Source organism: Bos indicus, chromosome 13, assembly GCF_029378745.1.
Source record: "Bos indicus isolate NIAB-ARS_2022 breed Sahiwal x Tharparkar chromosome 13, NIAB-ARS_B.indTharparkar_mat_pri_1.0, whole genome shotgun sequence".
In the NCBI taxonomy this organism is placed as follows: domain Eukaryota; kingdom Metazoa; phylum Chordata; class Mammalia; order Artiodactyla; family Bovidae; genus Bos; species Bos indicus.
Window position 1 is genome coordinate 35,071,069 of NC_091772.1, and position 24,800 is coordinate 35,095,868.

The 24,800-nt window shown below is 49.6% G+C and overlaps 1 protein-coding gene across 6 annotated transcripts in view; it reads right to left on the minus strand.

Annotated features, from left to right (window-relative positions):
* Nucleotides 1–13,455: 13,455 nt before the first annotated feature.
* JCAD (junctional cadherin 5 associated) overlaps nt 13,456–24,800 on the minus strand; it is a 78,433-nt gene continuing 67,088 nt past the window's right edge. For 4 of the 6 annotated variants that reach the window (XM_070800958.1, XM_070800957.1, XM_019973162.2 and 1 more), the window contains one exon: nt 19,803–24,115. In XM_070800958.1, coding sequence (XP_070657059.1) covers nt 20,437–24,115 — 3,679 coding nt within the window. In that variant the 3' untranslated portion in view covers nt 19,803–20,436. Of the gene's footprint in view, nt 15,161–19,802; nt 24,116–24,800 lie in introns of those variants that run through there. The other 2 variants (XM_070800960.1, XM_070800959.1) reach the window with 2 other exon arrangements.

Sequence of the window (24,800 nt, forward strand, 5' to 3'; positions counted from 1 at the left end):
TGTAGTCCATGGGGTCGCAAAGAGTCGGACAAGACTGACTGATTTTCACTTTCACTACTCTTCTACTTAGAAACTGCTCAGTGCACTGAAATTCTCTGTCTGCCCCTGTCTCTGTCTCTCCATCTCTGTCTCTTCGTCTCAGAAGACACTGAGAATCTCTGGCCTGGGGACTGACTGACTATGTATTTGGCAGGAGATATGTGTTGAATGAGTGAACAGGTAGATCACCGTATCCATCCAGAAGGCCAAGTGGAACTGCAGAACTGGAACACAGAAAGGAGCAAAGCATCAATCCACCAGCTTATCAGGTTAGCTGGCCACCACCTGGCACAGAGCTGAGACCTGAAAAAAATGGGATTTAATAAGAAGGGAGGGATTTTAAGCCTCTCAGTGACTGGAGCCCCACTGTGCTCTCCATGTGGCATGCTCAGATGAGCCTACATTCAGGGTGGTAAGGACACTCAGTCACCTGTTTACATGTGTTCCCAACACATGAACATTTGTACCACATGTTTTGGGGATCAAAACTCAGGAATCTCAGCCATCAGACATCATGCCTCATTTTTTCTTTTCTTAAAAAATTATTTTAATTCATTAAGTAATATATTTTTTTGGCCACACCAGGCAGCATACAGGATCTTAATTCCCCCACCACGGAGGGAACCCACGCTCCCTGCATTGGAAGTACAGTCTTACCCAGTGAACCACCAAGGAAGTCCCTTCTCCCTTTTTATAAAAAATGCTTCTACCATTTTATTTGAAAATCCAACTAGTGAATTATCAGTGTTCTTGTTTGTCTCTCCAGTGGAGGATCCAACGGGGCGCCCTGCTCCCCTCTCCCGTTCCTTGCCATAGCAGGGAACATGTGGACTACAATAGACTTGAAGGAGAATTTCCTACTTAAGACTTCCGGTGGCCCGCAGAGTACCGCTATTCAGGAATAATTTTGTGTTGGCCAGAGATCAGCGCTGCACAAGGCTCCTGTGGTGCGTGGGGACCCCCAGTTTGTAAACAGGAACTCTTTCCTTACTGCTCAAGAATATTTGGACCCAACAACTGCTGCTCGGAAAATGGGAGGAGAGTGACGCTGAGGACCACTGTCAGCTGAGAAGTATTAAAACAAGCGCTGGTTTGTGCACACGCACCATCACCCATACACATGCACACGATGTACACAGCAGTAACACGTTCTGACGACAAAACCAGGCATCTCAGCGCTTGAGACCTGGCTGGGCATTTCCACGAACTGGCCAGCAGGGGGCAGCATTGCAAAGGCGTCGGAGGCACCCAGCCCGGATGCAGCCTATGGATGCAGCCCGCCTGGCTCCTCTGTCCGTGAGATTTCCCAGGCAAGAACACCGGAGCGAGTTATCGTTTCCTTCTCCAGGGGATCTTCCGGACCGAGGGATGGAACCCGCATCTCCTGCATCAGCAGGTGGATTCTTTACCACTGAACCACCTGAGAATTTGTCAGTGACTTCCAATTCCCCAATAGCACTTTCAAAAAGGAGAAGAGATGAAATTTAGTAATGTGTTATATTTAACCCAGTAAAATAGTATTTCGATGTGTAATATAAAAATATGGAACTACTTTGCATTTGTTTTTTGAAGTCTTCAAACCCGGGGTGCAGTTTACACTTTTACAGTATCCATCCCTGTGGGGACAGCGCATCACAAGGGTTCTTCCGGGTGAACCAGGCCTGGCGACTGTGGGAACACGCTGGGTGTTTACAAAGCCCCAGGGCCAGAGAGGGGTGGGAGCGGCAGACACGTGACCAGGCCCCACTGCCTGAATTTGGTTTTGTCCAAAACTTGAGGTTGTCACCAAAATCCCGAATGCCAGCCAAGCCCGTTTTCTTTCCCCTTTCCAGTGTGCGTTCCCACCCTTCTCTCTCTCCACACACACACAATGTTTGGAACCTGCAGCTGAAGTTTCCTCAGAGGTCTCTTTCATTAAAAATCTACAACAAAAGGGACAGAAGAGCAGCCACTATGGAGAACAGTATGCAGGTTCCTTGAAAACTGAAAATAGAGTTCCCATATGACCTTGCAACTCCACTCCTGGGCATATATCTGGAGCAAACGTTAATTCGAAAAGATACATGCACACCGATGTTCATCGCAAAACTATTTACAATAGCCATGACAAGGAAGTAACCCAAGTGTTCACTGACAGATGAATGGATAAAGAAGATGTGGTACACATATACAGCGGACTACTACTCGGCCATAAAATAGGCTGAAATAATGCCACTTGCAGCAACAGGGATGGACCTAGAGATGATCATACTAAGTGAAGTAGGTCAGAAAGAGGAAGACGTATCACTCATGTGTGTCATCTGAAATACGACACAATGAACTCAACTACAAAGACTCACAGGCACAGACAACAAACATGGTTACCAAAGGGGAAGGGGGAGGGGTGAATTAAGACTGTGAGATTAACAGATACACACTGCTGTATACAAAAGAAACAGCAAGACCGTTCCATGTAGCACAGGGAACTGTATTCAGTATCTTGTAATAAATTATGCTAGAAAAGAATCTGAAAAAGTATATATTGTTGTTGGTTAGTTGCTAACTCATGCCCAACTCTTTTGCCACCCCATGGACTATAGCCTGCCAGCCTCCTCCAGCCATGGGGATTCTCCAGACCAGAACACTGAAGTGGGTAGCCATTGCCTTCTCCAGGGGATTTTCCCAATCCGGGGAATGAAACCGGTCTTCCGCACTGCAGGCAGATTCTTTACTGTCTGAGCCCACCAGGGAAGCCCCAAAGTATATGTACGTGTCTGTAAATACAGAGGTATAGCGGAATCACTTTGCTCTACACCTGAAACTAGCACAACATTGTAAATCAATATAAAATAAAAATTAAATTTAAAAAATTATAACAACAAACACAAACTTGGCAATTAAAAATTTTTTTAAAAAAAGAACTACCATATAATCCAGCAACTCCACTGCTGGCTAATTATACAGAGAGAAAAAACCCAGTGACTTGGAAAGCTGTCTGCACCCACATTCATTGCAACATTACATAGAGAGAGAGAGAGAGAGAGAGAGAGCTTGGAGGCAGTACTGTATTTTTCTTCTTAGGTGGCACTAATTTTCAGATGAGGCTTCCCTGGTGGCTCCCTGGTAAAGAATCCACCTGCCCATGCAGGAGACATGGGCTCAATCTCTGGGTCAGGAAGATCCCCTGGAGGGGGAAATAGCAACCCACTCCAGTATTCTTGCTTGGAAAATCCCAGAGGAGCCTGGCGGACAGCAGTCCATGGGATCACAAAGAGTCAGACACCACTTAGGGACTAACAGGTGCAACAATGTTCAGATTCATCTCCTCTGCCGTATATAACCTGACCTTGGAAACATCTCTAAACTTCCTGAGCCTCTGTTGCTTCACCTGCAAAAAAGGAATGAAGATATCTGTGTGCCTGGCTGACAGGATGATGGTGAATAAGGGTTTCAACCTTGGCTGAAAGGGGTTCAGAAAGAGAGGGTCCTGAGTTTGCCACCCACCGTGTAAGGGAGGCCACCCGGGTATCCTGGGGGGTGGGGACAGCAGACACAGGAGTCAGGATGGGGGCTGTGTGACGTCAGCAAGGGCACTAGGCCGGGGGGCAGTATTGTCTTGCCCTGGATCCAAATCCCCAACCCCTAGTTGGCACAGGGCTCCGTGAAGAGGGCCAGGTGACACCTGCCTGTGGGACAGGAGCCCTGCGCTTTGAAAACCCATGGGGTCAGAGGAGCGACGGGTGCCTGAGCTTTGCCCCCAAGGGAGGCGGTCTTTATCCCACTTGGCTATCCACAAACCTGTCCTTTGCCCTGTGACGGGCACATCTCAGACTGTTCACTTTGCAAACATCCTTGGAAAGCTGATTTGGAGCAAAATCTAGAACAAGAGAGTCAGCCGAAGGGCAGGCGACCCACAGAGAGCTGCCTGAGTTGTCTCTCAGCTGTCTCTGTCTCTCAATACGTATATATATTTGTAGCTATATATATTGTTATATATATACACACACACATATATATGTGTATGACACTTAGGCTGTTTCCATGTCTTGGCTATTGTGGATAGTGCTGCGATGAACATTGGGTGCATGGATCTTTTTGAATTAGTTTTCTCCAGATACATGCTTGGGGTGGGACTGCCAGATCAAATGGTAACTCTATTTGTAACTTGTTAAGGAGCCTCTGTACTGTCCTCCACAGTGGCTGCTCTATGAAAACAAAAAAGCACCATATGAAAGTGTAAGTGCTGGGAACCCATCTAGTGTTCCCACTGCCCTGATGCTGACAATTGTCCCCTGTGGGGGGAGGAGCCAAAATGACTCCATCGTGTTGCTTATACAGATGGGGAGCCAGGGCACAAAGAGGTGACGTGTTTGTCCCAGGCCACCTGGCTAATTGGTGAACTGCTGAGTCTAACACTGCGAAATGTAGACTCCAGACCTCTGGCAAGATGACCTCTGAGATCACTCAAGCCCCATCCATCCCCACGACAACCTACAGACCCCTGGGAGTTCCCGGCAGTCACTGCCCTCAGAAACTTCTGGAGCTGAGCTCCTTTGAAGACAGGTGAAAACATGAAACTATTAGTCGCTCAGTCATGTCCGACTCTGCGACCCCTTGGACTGCAGCCTGCCAGGCTGCTCTATCCATGGGATTGAGTCTCCAGGCAAGAATCCTGGAGTGGGTTGCCATGCCCTCCTCCAGGGAATCTTAAACATGGGTCTGCTGCATTGCAGGCAGCTTCTTTACCTTCTGAGCCACCAGGGAAATCTGGAAAACAGGTGAGAGGGGTGCAAAATAACTCGGCTTTGTTTCAGGTTATCATGCTTGCAGGGGCAGTGGAGGGTTACCAGGGAGCTAAGGACACCCAGGAGCAATTGGACCCAGAGCTGCCCAGGGGGTTGGGCATGGGCAGGGTTGTGGGCGTTGGGGGGCGAGTCTGGTGGTCAGCCAGGTACCCTTACGCCTGTGTAGCCGATGCTGTTGTCTCCTAAGGATCCATACCCAAGGGACAATTTCTATGCAACAAAGGTAGCCAGGCTCCAGAAGTCATACAGCCTAGGACTGAGGTCCATCTTTGCGCTTCTGTGGATGTCGAGGAGGGTCTCTTGCCCGGGAGGGACTCTGCAGGGCGGTTTTGGGGGGGCATCCTGCAAGAGCTCCAGGTCCTGCCCCCTCTTCTCTGGGGCTTGTACTCAGCATGGGCTTCCCTGGAGGCTCAGACAGTAAAGAATTTGATTGCAAGGCAGGAGACCTGGGTTTGATCCCTGGGTTGGGAAGATCCCCTGGAGGAAGGCATGGCAACCTACTCCAGTATTCTTCCCTGGAGAATCCCATGGAGAGAGGAGCCTGGCAGGCTACAGCCCATGGGGTGGCAAAGAGTTGGACATGACTGAGCAACACAGCACGTGTGCCCAGCATGGCTGCTTTCCCAGGCCGCAGCATGACAGCTGATGAACTTTGATTGAACAGGCGCTTTGCTAAGCTCTCTCGTGCGTTATTTTATCTGAGCCTCATGAAACCCTCTCTATGATAACAGGAAGTGACCAGACGCCTGTTTGTCCAAAGCCGCATGGCTCTAAGGCACATATATGCTTCCAACAAAAAGCTTGTGGGTTATCTGCATATTTTTACAAATCAAGTTTGGGTCCAGGAGCAGAATCCCTGAAGAGCCTTTGTTTCATGCTGACTGATTGCAGCAAAGTACCTCAACCCAGATCTTAGATGAGTAGGTCAGGGGTTCCATTTGCGGGAAAAGCTGCCAGCCTCCCCAGAGCCAGGTGGTACCAGATGCTCTGGACCAGCTTCCTCCTCGGAATGAGCAGATGCTGCCCTCTAGTGTCTGAACACTGGTGGGACACCTCCACCAAGGATGCGCAGGTTGACAGCCTTGTCATTCTCATCCCTGGAGTCACAGGACAGAGTGTGCACCTCCCGGCTCTGAAAAGTGTGCTTCTTCCCAGTGCCTCTCCACACAGAGAGCCAGGCCCCGCCCACCAATCTCGAGCATCCTTGGGCTGAATCTTGAGCATGCCAGGGCTGAGCGGAGCTGTCAGCACCCTCCTGCAGGCTCGGCTCTACAAGGAGGGCTTCTTCCTCTGGAGGGGACTTTGGGACACCCTTTGCCACAGTCGCTCATACCTGAGCCATTTATTCCAACGGCTAGGAGCCAGTGTTGCTATTTGGCAGGAATGCCAACTCAAATTCCACGAACCTCAGAGGTATTTCCTTGTTTCTCTCAAGTGACTGTCCCTTTAGAAACCAAGAGTGAGAGTGTTAGTTGCTTAGTCGTATCTGACTCTTTGCAACCCCATAGACTGTAGCCCACCAGGCTCCTCTGTCTATGGGATTCTTTGGGCAAGAATACTGGAGTGGGTTGCCATTCCTTTCTCCATGGATCTTCCTGATCCAGGGATCAAACCTGGGTCTTCTGCATTGCAGGCAGACTTTTTTTTTTTTTTTTTTTTTTTTTACCATTTGAGCTACCAGGGAAGCCAACGATATTTCCAAAGACATGAATCTGAGCACTAAGAAACACAGCATCTCCTCCTGTGAGGATTTTGGAGAAGTGCTTGAATGTCCAAAAAGCAGAGATGCCTCTAATGATTTTTAGCTTTTGAAGAAGCATCAGAGGAAGGATCTGAGGTCAACTTGGCCCTCAGGTATAAACCAGGTGGGTGAGAGGTGAGATTTCCCAAGGCAACCAGCCCAGGTCAATCTAGCCATGTTTGCGGAGGTAGGCATGGGGTCAAAGGGCAGAGAGCTAATCTCTTGAGCACACACCTCCCTCTGGGTGATTCTTGATATCCCCAAAGGCCCTGACCTCAGGTATTTGCAAATTATAAAGATTCATGGAGTCCTCCCTGGCTATCCAGTGGTTGGGACTTCACCTTCCAATGCAGGGGGTGCCGGTTCAATTCCTGGCTGGGGAGCTAGGATCCCACGTGCCACATGGTCAAAAAACCAGAACATAAACAGAAGCAATATTGCAACAAATTCAACAAAGGCTTTAAGAAAAATTCATGGATGCCTTGAGAGCACGCAAATCTCCCCATAAACACAACAGCATATAATGAACCATGGAATTAGCCCATATCTCAGTCAGCAGCTTTGTTACTGTATAATGCTGTGCCACAAGCAACCTCAAACATTTCAAGAACATACACAGTAAGTATTGGTTTCTCACACATCTGTGGCCAGCTAGGGTGACTCCTCTTCAGCCTACAGGTCTTCGGGTTGACTGGGATACGTGTGTCATCCATTTTTCCAGAATGAGGGGCTGCTGGAGCATATTTTCAAGGCAATGGGAGTAGTCCAAATATCATACCCTGTGGACCCCAATGTACCTCTGAACTAATCAGTGGGTGGAACACACGGAGGCACATGCTGGGCTGGCTCCCTGGCCAGTGATGTACTGAGACTCACCAGCTTCAAACTGGAGGATTTATGTGCAGCCTCAGAAAAAATGACCAATTGCCACGTTTCTTAAATATCACTCAAGAACAAACAAAACTGTGCAGCCTACCTGGCAGAGACTGAGGAGTGGGAGTGAGAATTTCCATCCGGTCTCCACCATTTGTGTCATCATGGGGTTCCCCGTGGAGATGACCATTCGGTGGGAACCCAGATTGTGATCCCAGAGCTCACTTGAAGCTCACTCTGGGTTGTCCTGCAGAGATTCTTCGCTACACTATGAGCAAGTCTTATTCAAGAAACCACCTTTTATTTTCATAAGAAGAGGTTTTCTATTGTGGGTGATGGCAGGATCTAGGCAATGCTTCTGTGACTTGAAAAGTTAAAAGTGAAAGTTGCTTAATTGTGTCTGACCCTTTTTGATCCCATGGATGTCCATGGAATTTTCTAGGCCAGAATACTGGTGTGGGTAGCCTTTCCGTTCTCCTGGGGATCTTCCTGACCCAGGAATTGAACCAAAGTCTCCTGCGTTGCAGGTGGCTTCTTTACCAACTGAGCTATCAGGGAAGCCCCTGTGACTTGAAACTTCTCTGAATAAAGAAAAAAACAACCCCCTTCATATACACCATCCATTGGAGGTGCTCAAACTTGAAAAAGAAAATCTACTGTGAGTGAAATAAAGTCTGCAAACTTTAGCTTCTTTTTCTTCATGGTACAATCTTATGTACATGAATTGTAGCTGAACCAGATATAATATGGGCATGATCATACCTCTGATAGGGGAATCCTCCAAGAGTAACAGACATTTATAATAAAGACAGTCATTTAAAAAATATTGGTATAAACTGTGTGGCTTAATATCGGTGTGACTCAAACGCAGACTTCTGTCCAAGTTCATGCATGCAGTGCTTCCCAAAGGCAAAAATAACTCTCCTGACAGCTTGTGTATGAAAAAAGGCGGATCCTATGGTAAAATTACAAAGCTCTCAAAATGAATCCTCCCAGGCCCTATCTTACATTTCTTATTCTTTCCCCACTAGCCATCACAAGTTTCCCTTTTGCTTTCACTGGCAACAAAATTCTGATTATATTCAGGTCTATAATGGTGCCCAATTTAAAGGACTACATTTCCCAACCTCCCTTGCAGCTAGTTTGACTCTGTGACTAAGTTCCAGCAAATGGAATATAAGCAGAAGAGTTTAGGACTTCCTGGACATCTCTTTAAAGTAAGCTAACTCATGTGGGAGGAGAATTCTTCCTCCTGTCAGCTACCTGGAAAGTGTCCAAGATGACTGGCACTTTGGCAGCCATCCTGGGCCAGGAGGTTACCTTGAGGATGGAGGCCACCATGAGAGGATGCTAGAACAGAAAGACACAAGGAGCCCAGGCTCCCCAGTTACCCTGGAGCGGACATGCTAGCCCTGGACTGCCTGCCTCTGAGTTCCTTGCAAGTGTGAGAGACATAAGCTTGCATTTCACTTAAGCTACTGGTTTTTCCAATTTTCGGATAAGCAGGTGAACCTTATTCTAACAGATGCATATAGTTTTGTAAGATGTTACCTTTGAATTTCTTGACTAACTAGAGGATCATTCTCTTGTCCTCAGGGATGCAGCAAGCTAAAATGAGCAGCATGCCTTTGGGGTATAGAAATAGGTTTGAACCCCTGCCCTTTCACCAGCTGTGAGCTGCATCTGTAAGCAATTATTTATCTTCTCTATACCCATGTGTCTTTTGTAAAGTGTTGTACATTGCATTTATGCTATAACATACCTGGCACACAGTAGGAACCCAACGATGTTGGTTTCCTTGTTCTCTTCCATGGACTTGCAAAGAGTTGGACACGACTGAGCTAGCAACACACACACATAGCTGATTAACAATGCTGTGATACCAAACTTCCTAACCATCCCTTCTTCCCCTCTCCCCAGCAACCAGAAGTTCATTCTCTAAGTCTGTGAGTCTGTTTTGTAAGGAAGTTCATTTCTACCCATTTCTTTTTATATTCCATATATAAGGGATGTCATACAGTATTTCTCCTCCTCTGACCTCACTCAGAATGACAATCTCTAGGTCCATCCATGTTGCTACTAATGGCATTATTTCATTCTCTTTAATGACTGTGTTATATCCCATCGCATATATGTACCAATCTTCTCTAGCCATTCCTCTGTTGATGGACATTTAGGTTGCTTCCATGTCTTGGCTATTGTAAACAGTGCTGCGATGAACACTGGGGTGCATGTATCCTTTCAGACTATGTTTTTCTCTGGGTATATGCCCAAGAGTGGGACTGCAGGATCAGATGGTAGCTCTGTTTTTTAAGGAACCTCCGTACTAGTCTCCATAGTGGCTGTACCAATTTACATTCCCACCAACAGTGTAGGAGAGTTCCCTGATTTTAAATACTCAGAGGAAATTTCAGGTAAACGCACATTTAGGTTTGTTTCTATCCAGATTGGCCCTGCCATGATGACCTCTGAAATGCCAGTGGGGTTAGGCAAGGTAAAAACAGCCATAGGTAGTAAAGCAGGAAGCACAGGACAGAAGTAGCCATGAGACGACACAGCAGATAGAGCCTCTGTGTGATCAGGCACAAACCTCTACCTCAAGAGCTGGGTTCTCCCACTGAGTCCAGACCAGACACCGGCTGGGCCTGGAGGAACGATGCTTCCCACAGAGCTGTTGTCCCCAGTGCTGAGCAATGGGGTGATCGACAGCGTTTCCAGTCTGTGAGGTACAAACTGACTATCTTGGGGGAGATTTATGCTCGGGTAGAAGCAGAAAGGCCGACTTAGCTGGGGAGAGACGAACTCTCCGAACCTGAGTGCATTTAAATTGTGAGAAAAGCAGTCTATACGGACAGTGCAGATTAATGCCTTGGACTGACTGCCAGGCTCATAAACACCCCGGTACCCTGTTCTAACCTAAGAAAAATGTTTGGGAGAATTCAATGTTGTCAGTCTCTTGGCTGGTCTGTACTATGGTGGGGGGCGGGGGGTGGGGAACAAAAGCATGATAAGTTATTGGAAGAGGGAAGGGGGACGTGGACCACCCTGGTGAAAGATTAAGTCATGGCAAGATTCCCTACCCCGGGAATGACCCAGTCCTCCATCATGTACAGCCGCAGTTTTCAAATTATTTTACTCTTGGACTGTTCTGTCAGGGCGAAAGACCCTATGGACTTTCAATTTCACCAAACAATAGTTATTTCATCTTAGAGTTGGAAGAAACCAGCTAATATAGTTCAATCCCTTTCCCCCACTTAGGCAATGTTTCCAAGTGGGTAGCAGAGGTGGCCATGGTCACAGAGAGTTTAGGCAGAACTTAAAGCCAATTCCTGGCCCAAGTGCTTCATCCTACAGCATTAATTTGGTCAAGGGACTTCTTTTCCAGTTATATTCTAATATGTGCATTGAATTACCAACTGGCAGGGAATAGCTCTTCATTTTAAGGCCTGCATCTTGACATGATCTGAAATTTCAGACAAGGGAGAGGGCCCTGGAACTCTTGAGCTTTGAGCTCCACACACATGGAGCCAGGAAAGGATGAGGGCAAGTCTGCAAAAGCTGATGGGAAAGAGGTAAAGAGGACCTTTTTTTTTTTTTTTTTTTAATACAACTCGGAAACCACCAGGTAGCGTGGTGGTAAAGAAACTGCCTGCCTAGCAGGAGACACGAGAGACACAAGCTCAGTCCCCGGGTCAGGAAGATCCCCTGGAGGAGGAAATGGCAGCCCACGCCAGTACTCTTGCCTGGGAAATCCCACGGACAGAGGAGCCTGGCGGGCTACAGTCCCTGGGGTCACAGAGTTGGACACGACTGAGCAACTAACACACAACCCGCAGGCGCCCTGTCCCTCCCGCCGCTGCCCATGAACCTGAGACTGTTTTGGGGGCCTGTGAATTAGACCCCATCAACGTTTCCCAGAGGCTGAATTACAGTCTTTACCACTCCTCCCCACCTTTTATTTAAAAAAAAAAAAAAAAGACGTGCAGGCTGGGGACCATTCTATCTTTCATGTTATTTTATCATCTCCTCCTTCTTGGCTTGAGGGGTCCCTGAGAGGACAAACCCACACTCCTGGAAAAGGACCTCCCACCAGGCAGACTCTTAAAGGTCACTTGGAATCAGTCTCTTAAATCCTGTCCTGAGTAGCAACCCTCCTCCCACAAACAGATGTGCAGAATCAGGAGTTCAAAACAAAACAGAAAGAAAATGCAGAAGTCCCCTAGGCCTGCAACAGCTTCGGCTTAAGAAACACACTTGCATCCTTCACTCCATCTCTGTGCTCAGGTGGACCTAGCAGAACAATGACCTTCCAAACACTGATGACACTGCGTCCAGGTCTCTGAGCCCAGATATTTAAAGGGATTCTGCAGTGCTGGCCCGTTTCCAGGGGATGCTAACCTGACATTCAACTGTGTATCATTTAGTCATTTTAAACAAAACAAAAGACGCACAAGTGTAATCTTGGAAGGTCACGGATGAGATGGTGGGTTCACCTTATCTTCCATCAGCCCTTTCTGCTCAGAGCTGGGAAGTAGTTGTGTCAACTGAGAATCAAATTCATCTTTTCCCCAGAAACCCACAACCAAGGTGCTATCAGAGAAAGTCATTTTGCTGTTGCAAAAAGCAGTCATTTGAGTCTAAGCTCAACAGGGTCATTTGGGTTTAGACATTTGGACTTCTGTGAACAACGGACAGCCCTTCACAAACCGTCACGTGAAACAGACATGGATCTACTTAGAATTTCCACAGGAATCAAACCTCAACCTACAACTCTCAGAAGGAAATCAGGATCTCATAGTACATACATTTTTAAGGGATGTTTTAAAAAAAAGGGACCCAAATAGTTATGTACAAACATGGAAAAGGATTCTAAAGATGCAGTCAGGGATGGTGCATCCTTCACAGGGAGTTTTCTGTAGTTTGTAGAAACTGAAGGTTCAAAACAATAATAAAGATGTTTGGTTTTCAATGGCCCAGGAATTTTCTTCAAAGAAAGGTAATTAGAGCTATATTGCCAATATTTCCCCCCTTCTTTTGCAAAACAAGAGATACAAATACATTTCAAATGTGATTCCTCACATTTTTTAAGTCCAAATAGTCAAAGTTAGAACTTTTAATCTTATAAGCCCCCAAATATTAAACATCAACAGTAAATCATATGAATGAGAAAAAGAATGACAAATACAAAATATGAGTACTTCCTTTCCAGCCACAAATGATAAGAGAGCTGTGCATGTATGAGAAATAGAAATAATAAAAGAATAATTAGCAAAAGTTCAAAACCTCTAGAAAAGCTACTTTATAGGATTAGAAATCGTTATTTACCTCAGAAAATGCAAGTTTAAAAGTCACATTTTCAGGTACCTCTCCTCCCAAAAACTTATGTACAGGCTAGAATCTAGAAATTAAGGTTAAAGGGATAAATACTGATAATTTCCCCTAAATTTTTAGAATAGTTTCAGAGTGATATGATACAAGGATTTAGAAGAAAACAGAGTATCATATTCTGGTTTGTTTGTGATTTCTTCCCTTTAGGATCCTTCTCTTTCTCTCGAGGAATAAGCTCTGATTGACCTCTTTTGATTAAAAGATGTTTTAGATGGAATCAAAGACTGTAAGGGGAAAGTCAGAACTGGTAATATGTATGCACACACATGACACACACAAGTATGTATGTGTCTGTGTGTGTGTACATACATGACACATGCATGCGTCTATATGCATGTTTATGTACACACAATGACACATGTATATACGTGTATGTGTATACATACACCCTCTCTCATCTGCACCTAAGAGGGATGTACACCCCGTCACGAGGACCCCCAGGTGGCTGCTCCCAGTGGTACCAGATGACTCCAGTGATTTTCCCGGCAGAGGCCTGGCCCGTCATCCCCACGGGTTATGAGAAGCAAAGCTTCTAATATCACACGAACTAAAATCTGGAAAGGAGTGACCATGAGAGACAGGGAAGAAGCAAAGCTGCAAAGTGGATTTGAAAAGACTTCTCAGAACTGCTTAGATTCTGTATTGTTTATTACTGTCCAAATACATGAAGTTCTGATGAAATAAAATCATATGGTACAGATAAAAACAGGCCATGAGAGCCCAGAGTTGTTTTAGGGCCAAATGGCAGACCACTCAACAGTTCACATTTTAGGAATTCAAAATGCTTAGAAATTGATAAGGTGATTTCTGAAAGAGAGAGAGAAGGAAAAAAGACGAAAAGGAGGGAGGGAGGGAGGAGACAGAAACCATTGAGGAAATGTTAGTTCACGAGAAAGCCTGACTTAGAAAGAAGTGACAAACGCATTTAAAAAATGCATAAACTTTGTGCAGATTAATGCAATAGTAAACGGCAGAATACATAGGCCTCATAATACTTCTGTAATGGCGTACATATAATGTCTCTAGCACTTTTGGAAAATATGCAGACGCTAATTAAAGATCATTCTAGATAAAAATACACATTTCTTTAAAGGGACGGTGGGGGTGAGGGGAGGGGGGATCTGGTCTCAGGGCACATCCCTGCAGACGAACAAAGATGAAACTATGGGGTTTTTTTGGTAATTCTAGTGAATATGGCAGCAAAAATTTGTTGTAAGGATGTTGGCTGGTTTTAAGAGGGTTATTTTCAAATATAACCTTATAGCTGCATTTGTTAAAAAAAAAAAAAAAAACTTTGTGAAAAGTTAATTTTATTAACCCTGAAAAATGTCTCTATTGACATCTCTTTCTAAGATAAACTAAGAGTAGCAAGAGCTGTGAATGGGTGAGGGGTTTATGCTTTAAAGCAAATGTGAACCCTCTCTGGGTTCCTCTCACACAAAGGGATACAGACTCTTAAATACAATAAACTTCCTTAAAAATCTGCCACCTAACAATTGTTTACATCATAGAAAAATAGCATTTTTTGGTAAAAAGAAATATAGTTACTTTGTTAAAATGGTCTATTTTACCAGCAATTATTTCTCATATAAAGAATTTCTAGACATCCATACAGGAAATAAAAATAGATAATACTGAGTGCAAAGCAGACGATGGCATGTTTGCAAAAGATCAGAGCGTCTCATTGCCGATAAATAATACTCTTATCCATCATGGTACAAGGTTTCATCTTTTGGAAACTTGCAAGCTACCGCTTTCATCTGCTGATGGCAAGTTACTTAATAGGTAAAGTGACTTCAGCAGCAGAAGGCCAAATTGATGAGAAATGGATCATACATACGTGTTCACATTTCCCGGAAACTCAAAGTGCTAAAACACTAGCAATGGCCTATGTTCCCCAAACTCCCGAAAGTGAGCGTGGACAGCAGGCCACAGGGATGCGAAGGGGGATTTATGACATTCTTGGTCCTTTCAAAATCACTCATTAAACCACCTACATTTGAGTTTTCACATATAGCCAGATTAACACCAAATGCTCCATCAGCTGGGCTAAATCCATCATTAAGGAGGGTCCTTGTGACTCTTTTCTAAACATAGGTATTAACCCTTCGTGCTATAAAAACAGATGCTTTCAACAGACTACTGCTTTATTTCCACAGAGTGACTCTGTGGAGTCGACGTGTGTCCTGGCCACGGGGAAGGATGGCCCAGTGAGGTTCCTCCCAGGTGGCGGGGCTGAGGCCAGCTTGGGGGGTCACCCGTCAGCAAAAGACGCGGCCCCACACTCCAGTGGCATGCCATCACACCCTCTCCACCCTGCTTGGGTCATAGGAATCTGCAAAAAAAAGGAAACAAAAGAAAATGAGTAGTATATTCCACTGGTCTGCTTTCTATTTAATCCTCAGGCCAGAAATAAATGTGTAGGGATCAAGGCCCACCGACCGTATTTTTTATCTAGGAGTAAACGGCTACCATCTAAAGGCTGTTTTGAAGGAACGGGTATGACCCATGCCTAATCACAGATGGGAAATGGGGGCAGCTTAGTATTTTGACCGTCCCTTCCTGTTGTTCACAGGGAACATAATTCACTTTAACTGCAACTCTTGTAAAGCAGTAGTGACGCTCTCAGCTGACGCTAAGCAGGATATTGTGTGCATGTACGTTAACGGCAACTCTAAGGAAAGCTTGCCATGGGACCAGTGATGTCCCAGGGTGGGGCTGAAACCCTGAGAACTGGGCCTGGTGATGGCAGGCCTCCTATCTCTGACCCCACAGCCAGCATGCAGGCCCCAGGCTGCAGGCTCACCCGCCAGCCTTCCACACACAGCAGTGTGTGTGAGTCTGAGTTGCCATGCTGATCCACTCTACAGCTACACACACGGGGCCCAAGTGGCCCCGGTTTCCAAAAAGGGACACCATACAATAGAACAACGGTACTAGATCATCACTTGGGCTGTGGCTGGGCCCTCGGGCATTACAGATCTCTGGGGTCCAGGCAAATCTGAGGCTCACACGTGTACCTCCTATGGTCAGAATCTCCTCCCATGGCAGTTCAAAGGGCTCCTAAGTTCTTAAGAGCAAATACGTAAGAAGTCTGGAAGGACGGTACAATTTAACAGGTATTAAAACTATCACAGAGCCATCTCTTCCTCAACCCATCTGGACGACAGTGCATTCTGAAGGCCATGCAGAGTCCCACTTCTCTGGCAGCAAGATATCTTGCTGTGTCCTCTGCACATCTTGACAATGGAGGAGGAAATGGCAACCCACTCCAGTATTCTTGCCTGGAGTACCCCCTGGACAGAGGAGCCTGGAGGGTTACCATCCATGGGCTCACAAAGAGTCAGACACGACTGAGGGACTTTGGGCTTCCCTGGTAGCTCAGCTGGTAAAGAATCCACCTGCAATGCAGGAGAACCCGGTTCGATTCCTGGGTCAGGAAGATCCCCTGGAGAAGGGATAGGTTACCCACTCCAATATTCTTGAGCTTCCTTGGTGGCTCAGATGGTAAAGAATCTGCCTGCAATGCAGGAGACCTAGCTTAGATTCCTGGGTTGGGACAATCCCCTGGAGGAGGGCATGACAACCCACTCCAGTATTCTGGCCTGGAGAATCCCCTGGACAGAGGAGCCTGGCGGGTTATAGTCCATGGGGTCGCAAAGACACGACTGAACGACTAACACACCACACACCTTCTTGACTCCTTGGGATGTACTTATGATGAGACACCACAACTGCGACAACTAAGACAGCGTTTGTCGCACTTGGGACAGGCTCCACTTTTTGGAAGGGGTCTGCTGCTCCTCAAACAGCACCAAGTGCCCGTCTTGTTGAAAGCAGGCAGAGATCCCATGAACAAGCTGCCTTCTGCGGGTCTACACTTAACACCCACCGTGACAACATGGGTCTTAGTAGCTGAGCCCCTCTCTGAGCTCAGCTGGCCTCATTCAGTGCCGATTCTGGGGGACCCCCATGAGCGAAGATGAGATGGAGGTGGGTGGTCATGAACGGATGAAAGGGCGCGCTGGCGGCAAGGAGAGGCCTCAAGGGGCTGAGCCTCCAGGGACATAGAGCCCGGCCCTCAGCAGCCCACCTGAGGGCAGGTATGTGGAGACTGCCCTATAGGACATGCCTGCAGCCCGACCCCAACTGCTGAAGCTGAGGACCCAGTGACAGAACCACAGAGAGAAATCAGTATGACCAAGGACTCCTTCTTTAGACCATGGAGGGTCGGGTTCAATAAAAATACAATGTGAGCCGCAGCATGGTAAAGTTTTTAGTAGCCATGTTAGGGCAAACAAAAGGAAGCAGGTGAAAATAGTTTCAATGGTGCATATCATGTCACCAAATATATCCAAAATGTTATCATTTCAACAGGTAACCAAAAAAAATTATTGGGACATCTTAGATTTTTTTTTTTTTTTGGTGATGTCTTTGAACTCTGGCATGCGTATCACACATTTACAGGCCATCTCAATTGGGACGAGCCATGTTTCAAGTGCTCAGGAGCCACATGTGACCAGGGGCCACCACACTGGCCGGCAGAGGTGCCAGAGTACAGGGAAGTCATGCCCCTCCTGGTTCCTGTGGGCACTGTGTCGGGGGAAGACAGATCACTAAGGCCCACCCTGGTGGGTATTTTGCATATGAACACCCTCGAAGGCTACCACCTGTGAGGATGTGCTGACGCCCAGCCTTCTAATGGCATCATGAGGCTCCCCTCAAGCTTGCCCTGGTTATCCCCACCCCAGGCCCGAAGAGGACAAGCTGTCCCCACTCTCCTCCTGAATGTGTACCAGGAGAGCGGCCAGCGGAGGTGGACGGGACCAGACCAGCAGGCTCAGACACTGATGCGCCGGATTAGGCTTCTGACATAATCCATCCAGCGGAGATGGGAATGCTGTGACCTGAATTAGTTTTGAGCTGCTGATTTCTTAGCCAGAGCTCCCCCGACCGAAAACCACTAAAACAATGTTAGCTGAAATGACTGTCTTTAAGCTGAAGGCAAGTCTTTATGATATGATGGGTACATAACACAGATAATAAAGTTCTAGAAGGATGTGTGTGTGTGGGGGGCGATTTACAGATATATGAGGTACGATATTGTTTGAAAATTCCAGAACAAAATTTGAATTTAAGTGGGCTGTGAGTCTGGGGCAGTGAAGCGGGTCCCACACCCTGAGGTGACAGAGGCAGGGGTTGGGCGAGGATGGAGATGATGACTTTTGTGTTTAAATTGATAAAAATACATCAAAAGGAGAGTCCAAAAGCTTATGAGCAACAAGGCTTTCCTACCTCGATTAAGGCCTCTTGGAAGGACTGGCTTTGCACAGTGAGACCTGGTGACCAGCATGTGGAAGGCTGAAGGGGGTACATGAGTGGCTGCACACATGAGCAGTCGCCCTTATAGGTCTTGCTATGTGGCCACTTCAGGAAGCTGTCCCCACAAGGAGCTCTCTGCCTTGAGATTTTTGGTCATCTTATTGTGTATTAAACAGCAAATGCACCAAACGGAATGGCAAAAAAGTAATTAAAAATTTCTAATGGTTGGAAACTACAGCTACAGGATAGATAATATTAAGTCACAGGTGAGGGTGTCTGAATGGCTGGTTAAAATGGAAACTGACGTTATCTGGGGGATTTCAGACACCCATCTGACCCCATTCACATGCCAGATGCTCAGGCTGAGAATTGAGGGAGAGCTGAATGAAACTAGAAATTTTATAACACATTCCCCAAAATACGTGGCCATGGATGGAGGCATAGAAATCTCTACAAAATGATGTTTTTCTTATAACAGGATGTATCTTCCTTTAAAATTCTTCTAATTCTCAGGAGGACTAACACTCTCAGCCTGATTTACTTTACAGATAAGAAACTCACTTTAAAAGCTTGCGGCACAGGGGACATATGTACATCTATGGCTGATTCACGTTGATAGTCTGACAGAAAACAACACAATTCTGTAAAGTAATTATCCTTCAATTAAAAGAAAAAGCCTATAATGGCTTTCGAATAGCCAGGGGGTCTATTTTTGGTGGGGGTCGGGGGAGGTCTCCTGCTGCAGCCTCACAACGGCTCACAGGTGGGCCATGGAGCTCTTTCCACGAACGGCCGAGGCTCCACACCCCTGCTGTTCTCTCCCACAGCAAAGACCGACGTGGTCACTCAGATGACCCAGGAGGGCCCTGACAGACGGCTTCCGTCGATCCTGGATTCTATGAGAGGGTGGGAGCATTAAGGACTCCTCTGCATTTGGGAGAAAACTTAAAAAATGTGAAGATTTTTTTTTTTAATTGAACAAAAATTTCGGGATTCTTCCAGCTGAAACAAGTGATCTTTTCCATCTCCTTATAAACCTGATTTCAAAACAGAAAGCAGAGCGGCAGGGGTGGGGAGGACCAACCCGGTCAGGGCAGCTAGGCAGATAGAAGGGCTTGGCTGCCAGGACGGGCTGGGGTAGGGGCAGCGCCAGACCACTGAGGACACGGCACCCTTGCCCCTCCCGGAAAAAGGCCCCTTCCAGTCGGTAGTTCAAGATGGACACCTCCCCTCCTTGAACCACGTATAGGGAATATAACTGGTAATATCGTTGATAACCCCCAGGCCTGGACCAGAAATTCCCAGGGCTCTCTCGCCTGCTCTTGTCAGAGCTGGGAGAGAGAACTGGTGTTTGGGGGCACAATGTCCCCGCTGTGAGAACCTGCCCCGTGGTCTATACAACGAAGAAGACTGGAGAGACCTGGGAAGATGAGAACACGTGGGGCTTCAGGTCTGCAGGAGGCTGTTGCCAGAACCGGCTCCCCTGGGCCAAGTGATCAGAGCTGAGGGGCTGGAAGAAACAGGGTGGGCCCGTGGGCTTCGAGGGGCGTGTGGGCTGGTGCTGAGAAAGTGCCAACTGCTAATTCTGTCTAAACCTCTCAAGTCTTTCATGAATGGTGTGGTGGCGAAAAGAGATAACAATGGAGGACAAAGGATTCGCTAAGAATCCCAGGGCAGGAAGTTTATTGAATCACTCGGGTATGTCTTTTCTCATTAGGCTAACCAAGCAATGCAGGTTATCCGCTTCCTGCTTCATTCGCTTCAGTCGTGTCCGACTCTTTGCAACCCCATGGACTGTAACCTCCAGGCTCCTCTGTCCATGGGATTCTCCAGGCAAGAATACTGGTGTGGGTTATCATGTCCTCCTCCAGAGGATCTTCCTGACTCAGGATCAAACTCACACCTCTCGTGTCTCCTGCATTTGCAGGCGGGTTCTTTACCACTAGAGCCACCTGGGAAGTCCGAGGGTTATCTGGGGGGAATGTCTATTATCTGGGGAGAGAACAGAATACAAACGCCCTAGTCTCCTAGGAGACCGATCAAGGTGCCTACACCCTGGCTGGCATAGCTTACTGATGTACCTCTTCAGAGTTAGGGGTCCCATGGGTGTTTATATAGGTAATTTTATTTAGTCACTTACATAGACAATATCTATGAAGACTGGATCATTTAAAATGCCAGGTCTTACTATTAAGAGAAGCTTCCGGATAATTCTTGGGTAGAATAAAGACTCTTTGAGCACCATAATTCACAGAGTCGATCTCATCTTTTCTGAATCTTCAGGTTTCATCATCTACCCACTAGGCATTTAGATGTTCTCAGGACGTCAAATGCAACCTGAACGCCCGCCCCTCTGCCTGACTCCTCACCTGGGCACCAGAAGTCCCGGCCGCCGTTCTCCCTTCGTGCTGCTGGATGCCCATCTGCTTCCAGCGACAGAGCACCTTGAGGGTCGGAGAGCTTGTGCCCGGCACTGGGAGCCACCAGGCCTCCCAGCCACGCCCCGGGGCCCCTCTCGGCCTTGGGCTCCTCCGCGGAGTCCGCGGCCCGGGAAGTCAGGAGCCTCATCCGAGACACAGAGCTCACCTCCTTCATCCTCGTCAGGCGGTCTGGGTCCGCCTTCCTGGGCGGGGAGACCAGCTTCTCCTGTAAACTTTCGATCACTCTGGAAGTGTTTCGGAGCTTCTTTTCTGAGAATGCCAAGTTTGGGGTCCTTTCTATAAAGTGGAACAAGGTGGACCTGAAGGGTGGCTTTGTCTCCACGTCCTTGGGAAGGAAAGGCTGGGACTCCAGGGGGCTGGGCGGAGTTTCGGGGGCCTTGGTGGGGACGGCCCCGTCCACATCCGCGGGCTCAGAGGCCCGGGGAACCTGCCGGGTGCTGTCCCTCTCACCTACGAACAGAGGGCTCTTGGTCCAGCCGCACTTCCTCCTGCCATAGAAGGCATCGGCGGGTGCGGTGGACTCATTGGGCTGGGCCAAGCTGGCCGCTGCCTCCTGTCTGGGGGACTCGGGTCTGAGGGCACTTCCATCCGGCTCGGGGTGCCGTCTCTGCCCTGCCCTCTGGGCGCCTGGCAGCAGGGATTCCACAGCCACCTCGATGCCGAGGATCCTGGCGGCCCTGGCTTCGAGGGACTCATTTGGGGGTATTTCTATTGCATTGGCATCACCCGGAGACCCCGCTAGCTGGCTGGTACTGTGCTCCTGCACCAGCGTCAGCCCCACAGACCTCAAGTCTGGTGCAGACAGGCCTCGGGATTTGCCGGCAAGAGAGAGGGGCGCCCTTGTGCTCCCCTGCTCCCCACCGCCCGCCCTCGGAGGGCCGGCTGCACTCAGCTCCACAGCTCCGTGACTGCCCGGGAGCTCCTGGCTGGGCAGGGGCTCCCTCTGTTCTGCTGGATCGGGTGGGGGCTCGGGTTTTGCATCATTCAACCCAGAAGATATTGCTCGTTTCACAGGCCTTGGGCTGACTGCCAGCTGGGCCACCCTGTCCTCAACCTCTCGGTCCCCGTCTTCAGCAATCCAGCTCCCGGGGGGCGACAACCACACGGAACCTCTGCCTTCTGCCTGCCAGGGCCTGGGGGACCGAGGCCTCCCCTCCTCGCTCCAGCTCTCGGACTTGCTCTTGACTCTGCCCGGCCTGGTCCTGGGGTCCTCGGGCACTATGTCCTTCAGGAGGCCTGGCAGCTGGGGTGCCGGGCGGGCACAGCTCCCCCAGGGCAGCTCTGTGTCACTGTCCTCACTGCCACTACCATCACTGCTGCTGCCACTACTTCCTTCCTCCTCCTGAAGCTCCTTGTTGAAACTCTCTAACTGGCTGATCAAGTCCCAGGGGCGGCGGCTTACTGGCTTCAGGAGGAACTGCCCGAACAGCTGTCTACTATTGCAGGGGCCTGTGGTCTCCCCCTTGATCACCTCGCCCCTGGACACGGGGCTGGCTCGGCGGCCAGGGCCATCAGAGCCCTGCTGACCCAGGCTGGCCCTTGGCACGGGACCCTGGTTCCGGGGCCAGGAAGACCCGGAGAAGGCGCTGTTGCTGGATGGGCTGAGGGACCCTTGACTTTTCGGGGAATGAGCCCCGGGCCTCTGGTTCGGGTCACTGGATGCCAACGCCATGTGCATCTGAACCTCGAAGGGTGCGGGGTCCAAACACCTTGGAGGCAGCACGGGGTCAGGGGAGCCCCCTGGCCTCTCCCCTGGGAGGGGCTGCAGGCTCTGAGGTTCGTGAGCGAAGCTGGTTTGTGTTTGCTGGTCTCGGAAGTGGTGCCCAGGCCATGGGCCAGGCCATGCGAGCGCGCGGTGCTTTGCAGGGCTGGGAAACCTGAGGTCGTCTGCTTGCCGGCCCCGTCCTGGGCCCCCTGGGTCTGGTCTTGGCAGCTCTGTCCTCGTGGCCATGCTGCCCGTGAGCGCCTGGAGCTCCAGGTCGGTGGAGGACAAGCTGAGCACACTCTGCTCCTGTAACGCCGCGCTCTGCTTCAGGTCATTGTTGTTCGTGTCCGTACCTGGCAGCTGGGACTCCGATTTCACCGGGATGGAAACCAAACAAAAGATCGTCTCGCTCGTTTTTTTCTTTGAGCTTCTCTTGGGCTGCAGCCCTGCCTCGAACTTTCTGAGCTGGGTCTGCATCTCGCATGAACTCTCGCCCTGGGGGCTCGGGGAGGACACCAGGCTTTCTGGATATTCCTGTGGGCTGCCGCTCACATCAGGCTGCTTTCTCTGTGTGACAATGCAGGGGTCTCTTTGGTCAGGAGAGCTGCCGTCTTCTCCATTCCTGGGGGGCTGGCCCCACAGCCACGAGGGGCTGGGATCAGCAGGGGCAGGACCCCTCTCCTTCCCTGATGGGCCCCACACGGCCCCCTCCTGCTGCAGGCTTCTTGGGTCAGGGGCAGGGACCGCACCATCCAGCTTCACATCTTCCCAGAATCCATGGGGTCGGGGTAGTTTAATGTGTCGTATCCGTGGGTCGTCGAAGGGAATTATCAGGATGGAGCCGTCGTAAGCCGTGGTGTGGTGGGGCTGTGGGGGGACACCAACAGGAGAGCATGGGCTGGCCCCCCACTCACTCCCAGCTCCCCGGGAGCCAGAAAGAGGCTGACCGCCAGCAGCAGGCCTCTCCATTGGATGCTGCGGTACACGGCGGCCTCTGCCCTCATGCCTGGACACCGCCTCCTCGGGGCAGGGGTGTGCGGCGGGCTGCGGTGGTGACTTGTACGAGGGTGGGGGCACGTACACTGGGGGCTCCAGGCCGGGGTCAGGCCCGTAGAGGTCCTGCCTGGCACTGTTCGTCCTGGCTGAGTGGGCAGCACCCGGGTCCAGCTGCCGGCTGTCTGTGTAGCTGCCATTTTCTGCTCCGGCCTTGGAGTGTGGCTGGGAGCCATAAGACGGGGGCTTGAGGGGTCTCCCAAACCTGGGCTGGGGCAAGGGGGCCGAGGTGCCAGCCTTCTTGGGGTTCCTGGTGGATTCCAAATTGGAAGCACAATTTGGAGGCTGAAGTGGCACTTTAGGGACACCTGGTAAATGGCCATCACTCAAAGGGATGGGGACCTCCATGCAACTCAGGCTCTCAGGGGAAAGGACTCGAGGCAGTGATTGGGACTTCCCTTTGCTCTGGGAGGTCAGCCCGTGCTCCCCAAGCATGAACGGGTACAGGTCCTGAAACAACTTCTCGCCAACACCGTCTGACATCTGCCTGCCTAGTCTCGGGGGCTGGTTCCAGCTTCTAACGCTGACGTCCTGCCATCTGGCGGGACCCGCCATTCCCAATTCGTCTTCCCAAACAGCCTTCTTCATCACGTGCTCAGACCTTCCTCCAACTTCCCAGGGACCCTCCCTCGGATGCGCGGGCAGGCTGGGGACGGGGCCTCGGCCCCCTGGGTCCTCCCGGGCCTCCTGCTCTCTTCTCCTCCAGTAGGCGTGGCTGCGGCCGGTCAGGGGCTGCGAGGACCACGCGAGCACCGGCTGATGGTAGAACCTGCGAGACAGAGGGCCACAGGTTACACCTGGAGGAAGCCCACGGGAGCAGCGCGCACCTCTCTGCCTATGGGACAGTGTTCTGAGTCAAACTTAGATCAGAAGCTTTGAAAGACATATTTCCAACCACGGTACTCATTCACTTGAAAGAAACCATGGCCCAGGAATTACAGCTGGAAGGCAGCCACATGTTTTGCCATCACAGACTTAAGAGTGGCAGCGACATGCTGCCCACAAGAGCATTAGGAGTAGACTTGTACCTGAGTGGCACCTGAAATGCCCAAGAGACATGGGTGAGCCCAGAGCAGAGCTTCGCAAGTGTGATCCTGGGCCTCTGGGGTCCACCACCCCCAGCTCAGAACGGAAGACCTTGCTTTCTGGGAGCAAGTCTGGGTACCTGCTTCCAGCAGGTGCAGGAATCCCACCCCTGATGCTGACTCTGAGGCCTGGGGGGACTCTGTAAAGGGCGCTTCTAACAGGTCCCGGGTACTGTGGCTACTGCTGATCCCAGCGACCCCTGAGGACATCACAGCCGGCAGGCATCAAGCACGACTGCACAGCCATCCGGGGACCCCGCCCCTCCCAACGCCTAGGCAGTACCCCGGCTCTGACCTGTCAAGAGTCTCAGGGGCAGGTGGAGAGGCAGGTGGGACCCCAGCTCTTCCCAGCGTGTGACTGGGACGGCC